Source organism: Labeo rohita, unplaced genomic scaffold (genome assembly GCF_022985175.1).
Source record: "Labeo rohita strain BAU-BD-2019 unplaced genomic scaffold, IGBB_LRoh.1.0 scaffold_1197, whole genome shotgun sequence".
NCBI classification, from domain to species: domain Eukaryota; kingdom Metazoa; phylum Chordata; class Actinopteri; order Cypriniformes; family Cyprinidae; genus Labeo; species Labeo rohita.
The window spans coordinates 13,843-24,810 of record NW_026127337.1 but is presented as its reverse complement, the minus strand read 5'-3'; the positions used below and the strand labels follow the sequence as shown (position 1 = coordinate 24,810).

The window sequence follows — 10,968 nt, the reverse complement described above, 5'->3', positions numbered from 1 at the left end:
AACATTCAGCTCGACTCCATGAAGAGATGGAACATTCTGAGAGTTTTGTTTCATTCCCGTCACAGTCAAACACATCAGCCCAGATTTCACCACTTCCCTCTCCAAACCAGTCTGATTCCACAACAGACACAGCAATCCCACAATTCAGTTGTCTACAGAGGACACCGGCAGCTCTCATATCCCAGCATGCATCACACACTGTGCCCCATTTACTGATGTACTGATGTTCAACTCGACCAGAACAGACGTCAGGGCCGTTTACCAGTCTGAGATCAGTGTAGCCTGCACAGACAACACAGTTCTTAACAAAACCAATAAAAAATAAAATAAAATAAAAAATACATACATACATACATACATAAAACCATGAGAATATAGATAATCTGAGTAATTCTCTAGTTCTAATCTGTTTAATATAGCCAGAGATCTCAGATTGTGGTACTGATTAAACAAACGAGTTTTGTATATAACTATTGGAACTGTATTCTTTACAAAGAGGTTAAATAATTTACCAGAACATATCAGTCCAATGCCATTATCATGGGCACAGTTTATTTTCATTGAAGTTGACAAAGGACAGTGTCGAATGTGTGATTCATTTCCTCTGCACTGAATCTCTTGTGTCCACATCTGAGCATCTCCTTTGCCAAAAGCAGCTGCTCCCAGCACCTGTACAGGAGCCCCACAGTCCAGCTCTCTACACACAACCTCTGCATCCTGCTGGTCAAAGGCAGCGTCACACACTGTGTATCGTTTGTTCTCCTGAAGTATCTCTAATCTCCCAGAGCACAGGTGGGATCCATCAACAAGTGTGGGGTGGCGACCTGTGTTTACGTTATGAGTAAATGATTATTAATTAAACACCTCTAAACTTGGAACAGTAGAGAAAACTGTTATTTATCTGCTATTAAAATTTTGTATTTCATCATTTCATACAATCTGCTCTAATTTGATCTGTAATTATATCTTCAATCCATAATTTAATGTTCATTAAAATAAATATGAACATCATATCAGACTGTCTGAAAAGACATGACATTTAATGGTGATTCAGTCCATCATAGTTTATTATAAGAAAACAAGGGATGAGGATGAATATATTATAATAAACAAAATTTAACAGATTGCCTGATTAATAAGATTGACACTGATGCAGTTTGTTCACACCAACATACAGAATAGATTTTATTGCTTAAATGAGAATTATTAAAGAGTGATGAAATATCAGGCTGAATTCTGGAGCAGCTTACCTGAACAGACGACACCAGCATCTTCATTATGATTACAGTACTGTCTATACTGGCTGTTTGAACTGCAGTCTTTCAGTGCAGTCTCTGATCCACTACATTGTACATAACCCATTGAAATTGGTCCTGATCCTTGTCCAAAGTGAGCATTAGATGTTGCTTTTACAGCCATCCCACAGTCCAGCTCTCTACACACCACTGCAGCATCAGCAATATCCCAGTCATCATCACACACTGTTCCCCACCGACCTTTATCAAAAACCTCCACTCGACCAGCACAGTAGAGCTTAGATCGGGCCCAAAAAATTAAACCCGATCCTACCCGAGCCCGTGCACCTTGTGTCCGAGCCCGACCCGGTCCGACACATTAACTGTAATTATGAGCCCGAGCCCATTTTAAACCCGACTATTTTTTAATAGGTGAGCCGTTATAACAGACGTTCTCAACTACAATTCTAAGTTGTTTGAACTACAGAAATTAGTTTAGATTTATCTTAATGAAAAAATGCAACAAGGACGAAGCATGTAAACTGCATTGTTTGTTTATTCAGAATGGATCGCAAATAGATCTGAATGAAAAAAAAAAAAAAAAAGCCTAAAAAAACGTGAACAATGATAAACACAGAAAATGAAAATGTTTCCGTACCTCCGACTTTCCTCCAAACTTGCTCAAAGTTAATTCCCCCGTTTAGCATTTTTTTTTTTTTCTGTACGTCTTCAAGCTCCATGTTGCACTTAGGCTATACACATACACAATACAGCACAGCTGGCCCGGTGTTATGTGTGCAAGTGGAGGAGACGCTGTCGCGGGAGCTAGAGCGTTGCTGCGCATGACACGCGTTGCAAATTGCGCAACTTTGTAGACCTACACGTGTTGCTCAGGCCGACTTTGCTAAAATATTCGTATAATATTTATAATTATGGCATAGCTCTCCACCCAATTAGGCTAATTAAGTAATGATTAAAAAAAAAACACACACACAAATGCTTGATCATGGCCCCGCCCAGCCCGGCCCGGCCCGGCCCGGCCCGGCCCGAAGATAGTGGCAGGAAATATCGGCCCGACCCGGCCCACGGGTCGGGTCGGGTCAAGTCTGGGCTCGGTCTCGGGCAGAGAATCTAAACTCTACAGCACAGGGATTATTGCCATTCACCAACCTCACACTCACACTGTCTACACATGAGAGAGAGAGGAGACATTTAGTGAACATACCAAACATAGTATGTAGTAAAGTGTAAAATTGCATGCAAATTATTTCAGCTCATTTAAAGAATAGATTAACTACTGATCCTGATTATGTACCTACCAGAGATGATGAGTTTTACCATATAACACAGAAACATCAGCATCAGACAGCTCTTCATCTTCTCCTTCAGCTCAACACACACTATTTCATCAACTCAGAGCACAGCACAAGTTTCTCGTCTGCTCCCTCAAACACACTGAATAAACTGGCTCCTGTCAGCCCCCTAAAGAGAGAGAGAGACTCACAGCTGCCAATGACACTCACTGTTACCTTATTAGACACAACAGAGGAAATCATCAAACACAATCAGTGACAAATCAGAAAGCAGCATTTTTATTTTCTCCATATATATCAATAAAGTGTCAGCGCTGATGAGGAGGACTCCTCCTCCAGCGTGAAGAGACACTTCACTGAGGACAGACTCGTGTCAGTCATAAGTCAGTGTGGAGACAAAGTCACACTAAACTTAAAGCAGACTGATACAGAAACACTGCAGCTTATATTCAGCATCAAAACCTGAACCTGAACACAGCAGGTACAAGCACTGATGACTGACTGCTCACATCACTTACTTAGAACATTTTATTATTTATTTTCAGGAAAGTACTTCTAAGTGGATTTTACTGCACTGTTATGATATTCTAACCAAGAGCACAATAAAAAGTTAATACATAAAATAAAGGGCAATTCGGACAAGATCTGTAAACAAACATCTCTATTCCAAAGATATTAATTTGGCATATCAAAGACAGCTGGAATTCATCAAAGGGTCTAAGTTGGGTCTGAGATCACAATTAGCCTACTCACCTCTAAGACTTGAGATTCTTCATCTAAACAGACTGTGAAGAATCTCACGTTTTAAAACAAGAAAACAGCAAAAAGCAACACAATGGTCAAATACATCTAATATAGATTCACATAAGAAACAAATGAAAAACAGGATGGGCGGATTCAAAAACACTACACACTAAACTTCACACGATACAGCACAGTAAATTAAAGTTTCTCAAAGTTACCTCTTAAAAAGTAGCCTTTTGATTAAGTTGTTTAGGGTAAACAGGCTATCCACTTCATCCAGCGATGTTTATTCTGTGTTCTTAAGTATCCTGATCCGGGGAGGAGTCAGACATTGCAAATATTGGACCCCGCATGCTGATTTCAACTATTTTTTATCCAGTTGTTTTCCAACTTCATCATTCTCCGCCCCTTTCGTTAATGTTGACTTATGTAACCTTGTATTTTTGTTACAACACAAATTTTAGATGACAGCGTAATTTCTTAACATTAACGATTCCGATTTTGATGCAAGAGCCAAATCTAGTTAAAACAAAGACAAATGGGTTGAAACAAATGATTGAGTAAACACAACGATACAAATGAAGCAGCGCTTTAAGTTTTCTGCTACGTCTGTTGAGGTGAGAAATTGAATGAAGTAGCCTAATAAAATGTAAAGACTTCACTATATGAATATACATTCTTTCATATAGTTTAAATGTTATTAAATCAAGAACAGTGAGTGATTCGTGTGCTGAAGGTCTGAAATCGTTTTGTTGTTAATTTCAGCATATTTTCGCCTAATTATTTGCTAGATGAAGCTGCGCACATCACCAGCGTCACGTGTTTTGCTCCCGTGTGGAGCATTTAATTTAATTTAAATTGACATTTAATTAGTTGCCAATATTTAATTAGTAGTTTTCCCAGCTGTTCTACATTAAACTGATTGAGTTAATATAATTAGTTGATAAACTAATAAAAATTAAGATTTTTATTATGGTATTTTTTTTTTCTTCAAATCAAATGTATCAGTGTTGAGTGGCCTGTAAAATTCAGATGCCATATTTACCCTCATCTGGACCCTGACATATGTACAATAATAACTGCTTTTGTTTTGTAATATGGTTAAAGTGTACTGCTGAATGTATTAAAGCAATTAATGAGAACTTAAATATTTTAATAGGCCTATTGGTTACATTAACACTATTACTTAACTAAATATATGCAATCACATATTTTCTCATAATGTTGCAATTTAGCATATTTATAGATTTGAACAATCTGTTAAAGTGCATTTTAATTAAACACACTAAAGTATTTAAAAAAATTAGTCTGACTAAAACTATGTGACAGAATTAACAGAATTTAAATGAAATAAATTCCGAATTTAATTATAAAACATTTCAAATTTAATTATGAAACATTTAATCTGTACTGAATTTAAATGATCAGCTTTATAACACTATAAACATTTAGTTCAATCTAATTTGCTTAAAAATTTTAGACTACAGATATTAATTCTGAAGTGCACAGTAGTAATAAACATGCAATTTGAAGCACATTATTGCATATACAACTGATATATCCTTCATTTATAAACATTTGATAATCCTTAATTCTATTATATGCATTTTATGTTCAATTGTCATATAAATGCTACAAAATGTTACATTTCAGACTCTCAGAAACTTTTATTTTAATGTCAAAATTTTACTGTCAATAATTAGTTGTTTATCATGTACTGACCAACACCAAATGTATTGCACACAAACTTTTAATCAAGTTCAATTAAATTAGCTGGAGTATACTGTAAAAGCAAGTGTAATAAAATTTAGAAGAAAAATACACACAGTATATAATGCACACAGTGTATAATAGATATATTGTACACAGTATATATTATTAACACATTTAAAATACATTAACAACATAAACAAAAAAATTTGAAATGTAACTCAATTATTTTACATGTGCCTTTGTATATTAATCAATACTGTACATCAACATAACTATACCACAGAAAAGACTGTAAAAGTGCCTAGAAAAAGTCATTTTGAAAAGGTCATGAAAGCAAATATTTTTTTCTGTCTAAAATTCCAATTGTGTATTTCAATGCAGAATGTAACAAAACACTGTTAGATTGCAGCTGAAACTTATATAGTAAGGTCACTAAAACATTAAAAGCTTTAACAGGATTTGAGGCAGTGGGTGTGGTTTGAGTTATACAGTTCCTGTCTGTTTTCCTGGATCCTCCTCCACATCATCATAGTCTGTTAATGGAAAACAAGAGCAAACTCATGTATCATTGCATACATCAAAATGCATTATAATAAACTATATTAGCAGTAAATGAGCTTTCATGACAACAGAATTGATAATATAAAGTGATTATAAAGACTAAACGAAGGTGTTAACAACATACCAAACATGTCAGTCATATATTCTCCAACATTCTTCACATCATCATATTCCTCCTGAACACCCTCTGATAGAAATGTGGCTATTATTAATTACATGAACAAACAGACTATATCAGGAGTGTCCAATCCTGCTCCTGTAGAGCCACAGTCCTGCAGAGTTTAGCTTTAGCTCCAGTTAAACACACCTGAACCAGTTGATCAAGGTCTTCAGGGTTACTAGAAACGTCCAGACAGGCGTGTTTGGGTCAAGATGGAGCTAAACTCTACTGGACAGTGGCCCTCCAGGAGCAGGTTTGGACACCACTGGACTTTTATATGGCACAATAATTTGAAGAAAAATAAGAAATAAAATACCCTGTGCCAATCTAGAAGGGTGTAAATTGAAACCCACACCTGCTTTATCATTGGAGAACTGTCGTATGATGACAACATCATCATAGTTTCCTGGTAAGTCATCTACAACAACAAAGAAAGAGTGAAAGAAAAAAACCATCAATCAGTTAAAATGCTTAAATATAGTGTTAAAATGTGTAGAAATAATAATAATAATAATAATTAAAAAAAAGAAATAAACCTGTAGCATGATGGCTCACTCCTGCAGTGATCACATCATCATAGTTCTCTGGTGTGATTTGTTGCTCTTCTAAATGAGTTAAAAACAAATAGTCAGGACAGCACCATATTTATTTATTTTTTGACAAGAATAAAAACAAGGCTGTGAGGGACTGAAGCACAGTGTGTGTTCAATGGATTGTACTGTTGTTTAACAACATGCCAATTGTTTTCTGAAAAACTTTCAGTAAACAAAATCTTTTTTGAAGATTTTGTGATCTAGGACCCCTAAGACTGTAAGTTTATCCCTCACAACCTTATTTTCATCTGCACAAAATATGCCATCTACTTGATTGATTAAACAAAAACAGGTTTACTGTTCACAGGCCCAAAAGGTTAAAGAAGTGAAACCCATCAGTTGATTTCACTGACCTGTCGAGCCTTTAGTGGTTGAGAAATCATTATGGTATTCAGGTGTGTCTTTTGCAGATTTTTCTTTAATGAAAATATAAAAATGTATGAATGAATGAATAAAGAAAGAAAGAAAGAAAATCATATCTAAATTATGTGTTGAATGGTGTATATCATTTTCTGCTAAGATAACAAAGTGAATGTTTTAATTAATTACAGATGCTTTACACAACATACATAGGCTAATATAACATTACTATATTTAAGTCCTCTAACCTGAAAGAAGCTCATCAGCATCTTCATACCCAGAATGCTGTTCTTCTGCAAGGACACTTCCTGTTATGGAGTAAAACCATCAGATACATTCACAATCACAAATCAGCCAAAACCTCCACTTTCTTTGGAATCATTTAACACTAACACTATATAATTTCAAATAACACACAAGGTCCCACAAATGAATTAATGTAATTTATTCCACTAATCCTCTGAATAAAGTGATTACCTGTTGATCTCCACAAATCCAAGACTATAACACTTACTCACCTCTCTGAGTGAAGAGACTGTGTCTACTAGTGAGTCTGTGCTGAATCTCCTCATAAACGGCCTCAGTCGTCGTCCTGTGTCTCCTCTTAGAGAGAGCTGTGAGTGTAGACAGACAAACCTGCTGTCAGTTCACAACACATGACTGATCACACACTGAATAAGACACAATATGACAGTCTCTGGATCTCTCCTACCTCTCCTCATCACTCTGTTCTGCTGAATCAGTATAAGCAGTGGCACTAAGAGCAGTAAGAGCACAACTACCAGTACAATCACAAGCACTGGGGGGACGGAGGATGCTGCTGGAGGAGTTTGTGAAGGAGTGACTGATGTTGAGTGCACTGGAGGAGAAACTGGAGGAGAAGCTGATGTTGTTGTGGCAGGAGTAGTGGACACTGACACATCTGCAAATCTGTCAAAACAGACACAAACACATTAAAAATCATGCCAATGAATTAAATACACAAATATTATTATTAAATGATCTAAAAAATAAATATTATTTTGTCAGTGTTTTGCTGTGACCTGCACAGGTGAGTCCAGCGTGCTCTTTGTGGGAGCAGTCAGTGTGGTTTTTCAGGGAGAGAGGACAGTCCCACAGGTGAATCTCATTCCCTCTGCACTCGACTCTGTTCATCCACACAACACCTTCACCAGCACCAAAGACTGAATTCCCATCAGCCCTCAGTGCTGCTCCACAACCCAGCTGCCTGCAGACCACCTGAGCATCGCTGATGTCCCACTGATCATCACAGACTGAGCCCCACACAGCGTTATGATACACCTCCAGCCTCCCAGAGGCGGGCCCTCCCCTCCACTCAGTCTGAGAGGAACATGATCTAAAATACACACATCACAGAAAACACAGCATCATGTGATAATGTAACCAGCCAAGATGAAATGCTGCAACTTTATATGAAGAAAAAGCAATTGAAAATTACATTTACAGCATTCCTAATTTTTACTAAATTCCATTAAATGAACTTACCTGAACACTGTCTTTGGTGAGGAGATGCTGAACATGTCAGACGACTCTGCGGAGACTCAGGACTCTCTTTCTCTGAGATTATAACATGCAAGACTCAACAAAAAATTAGATGGAAACTAAACTTTTATTGAATGCTCAATAACAAGGAATACTGTGTTTGGTTTGTTTAGTAAAATGGAAAATTGCATATTTAAATTAAATATAGTCTTACCAAAGCAAATGATATTGGCCACCTCATTATCATAACAGTTGTTCTGGCCCCAGGGTAAAGATGGACACTGCCACAATGTCCCATCATGTTTTCGACAGTTAAGATGATCCAGCCAATTAGGAGCAGATCTCAGTCCCACTGAATTATCTGGGTTCACTACCAGATCTTCCACAGTTCAGCTCTTGACAGATCAGACTCGCTGTGTCTCTGTCCATCTAGTTGTAACACACATTACCCCAGGATCCATTGTAGAAAACCTCCACATTCCCTTCACAGCCCTCAGTTAACCTGATCTCTTTAAACTCTAGATGGAAAAGTGTGAATTAATACAATTGAAATCAGGTTGTGCTAAACCTAAAATACAACCTAAATAACTGGTTAATGGGCACATGAGAAAGTTGTTAAAAAATTCTGTCCAAAATGTTATTAAATTTAATTTTCTTTTTAAAAAAATTCTCAGTAGCATGTTTACCTGAGCACACGACTCCTACATCCTCCTTGTGATTACAGTCATGTTTTCCCCAGCCTGGAGAAGAGCAGCTCCACAGGGACGTCTCATTCCCCTCACACTCCACCTCATCCAGCCATATGGGTCCAGAACCAGGACCAAACCAGGCTGGTACCTGCTGGTTACTGAGGGCCACTCCACACTGCAGCTGTCTGCACACCACATGGGCATCTTTAATATCCCAGGAGTCATCACACACTGTCCCCCATGAGCCGCTGTGAAAAACCTCCAGCCTCCCTGCACAGTCTCCCCCAGAACCCACCAGCCTGATGGACCCACGACCTGATATTCAGAGAAAGAAAAACACATTATTAATCACTAACAACTAAAGAATCTGCCCAGATGTTGTTGTTCTCACCAAGGCAGGTGATTGACAGCTGTTGTGTGGAGCTGCAGTTGAGAGTTTGTGGAGAGCTGCAGTTCCCCAGATGAGCTTCACTCCCAGAGCACTGGAAGCCCGTCACACACTCATGACTGTGTTCAGGACTGGATGAAGAGGAGCTGTAGAAGTTCAGCACAGAGCCACAGCCCAGCTGTCTGCAGACCACAGAGGATTCAGTGAGACTCCAGGAGTCCAGCAGAACTCTCCTCCAGACCTGATGGATGAAAACTTCCACCTCCCCCTCACACTGTCTCTCTCCAGACAACCGCACCAGACCATCATGAAGAGCCAGAGAGGAACCTAAAGAGACAATCTGATGTTTTAGTAAAATACTGCAAGTTTGAGAATAAAACATTTTTTTTTTTATTAAAAATCAATTCAGAAATAAATGACAAGAGCATTAATGAAATACAAATGAGATGAAATATTGTATTACTACTACTGAGCCTTTGAGCAATCAATCTCACAATTAGTCAATCTCACAATATGAACTCACTAGAGCAGATGACTCCAACATCTCGTCTATGAGAACATTCAGCTCGACTCCATGAAGAGATGGAACATTCTGAGAGTTTTGTTTCATTCCCGTCACAATCAAACACATCAGCCCAGATTTCACCACTTCCCTCTCCAAACCAGTCTGATCCCACAACAGACACAGCAATCCCACAATTCAGCTGTCTACAAAGGACATCGGCAGCTCTCATATCCCAGCATGCATCACACACTGTGCCCCATTTACTGAGGAACTGAAGCTCCACTCTTCCAGAACAAGATTCTGGGCCGTTTATCAGTCTGAGATCAGTGTAACCTGAGCAAAGAAAAGAGAGTTCATACAACTTTCTCTCGTTAAACTGTTATTAGACTGATCACATTACATATTAAATCTAAGACATGACATGAGTATCAAAAACAAATGCAGAGATGCTGAATATTTATACTTAACCAGAGCAGATCAGTCCCACAATGTTGTCAGTGGTGCAGTTGTGTTTGTGTGATGATGATACTGAACAGAATGAAATCTGAGATTCATCTCCTCTACACTGAATCTCTTGTGTCCACCTCAGAGCGCCTCCTTTGCCAAAAGCAGCTGCTCCCAGCACCTGTACAGGAGCCCCACAGTCCAGCTCTCTACACACAACCTCTGCATCCTGCTGGTCAAAGGCAGCGTCACACACTGACATCCACGTCTGATCATGAAGTATCTCTAACCTCCCAGAGCAAAGATGAGACCCATCAGAAAGTCTGGAGCGTTTATGACCTGTTTATATTGCATAAAAGTGTGCATTAGGTGAGCTAGTTTTTTGTTTAACAGGTTCTGGATGTGGCAAGTGTTATGTGCAATTACATTTTTAACACTCATTAACACTCAAGTGTTCCCTAAATATATGCATATATACATAAATGAAGGTTTAATATAGCACGTAATGAAAGGGTTCTTTTGAATTGAATTTCCCAAAATGAAAATTGTCATTATCTCCTCTCCTTCATATCTCTGCCTAGGCTGCTTCTTTTCATAATGTGCAAAGTTAGTAGAGACATATCCCAACACACTAAAGGCTGTAATTAAAGCAAATGGTGGTTCAACAAAATACAGACACAAGAGGATGATCCTTTTTCCAACTCACTGATTCTGTTTTTTTTTTTTTTTTTTTCCTGACAGGCTGATATTATATCTTTCA

At 38.0% G+C, this 10,968-nt stretch overlaps 1 protein-coding gene, 1 long non-coding RNA gene and 1 pseudogene across 2 annotated transcripts; all 3 read right to left on the bottom strand.

Moving 5' to 3' along the window:
- Positions 1 to 3: 3 nt before the first annotated feature.
- LOC127157751 (putative DMBT1-like protein) lies at positions 4 to 1,919 on the bottom strand (the record flags this gene model as incomplete). Its single annotated transcript, XM_051101007.1, has 3 exons — positions 1,251 to 1,919; positions 513 to 824; positions 4 to 282 (listed from the first exon to the last, which is right to left on the bottom strand). Coding segments are annotated over exons 1-3 (760 nt in total), but the record flags the coding sequence as incomplete, so codon positions are not given.
- A 33-nt stretch (positions 1,920 to 1,952) lies between these two features.
- LOC127157752 (uncharacterized) lies at positions 1,953 to 3,637 on the bottom strand. The gene is made up of 3 exons (XR_007825994.1): positions 3,511 to 3,637; positions 2,555 to 2,717; positions 1,953 to 2,421 (listed from the first exon to the last, which is right to left on the bottom strand). It is a non-coding gene; the product is annotated as an uncharacterized LOC127157752 (long non-coding RNA).
- Positions 3,638 to 5,412: 1,775 nt separating this feature from the next.
- LOC127157750 (scavenger receptor cysteine-rich type 1 protein M130-like) lies at positions 5,413 to 10,523 on the bottom strand (annotated as a pseudogene).
- Between the last annotated feature and the right edge of the window lie 445 nt (positions 10,524 to 10,968).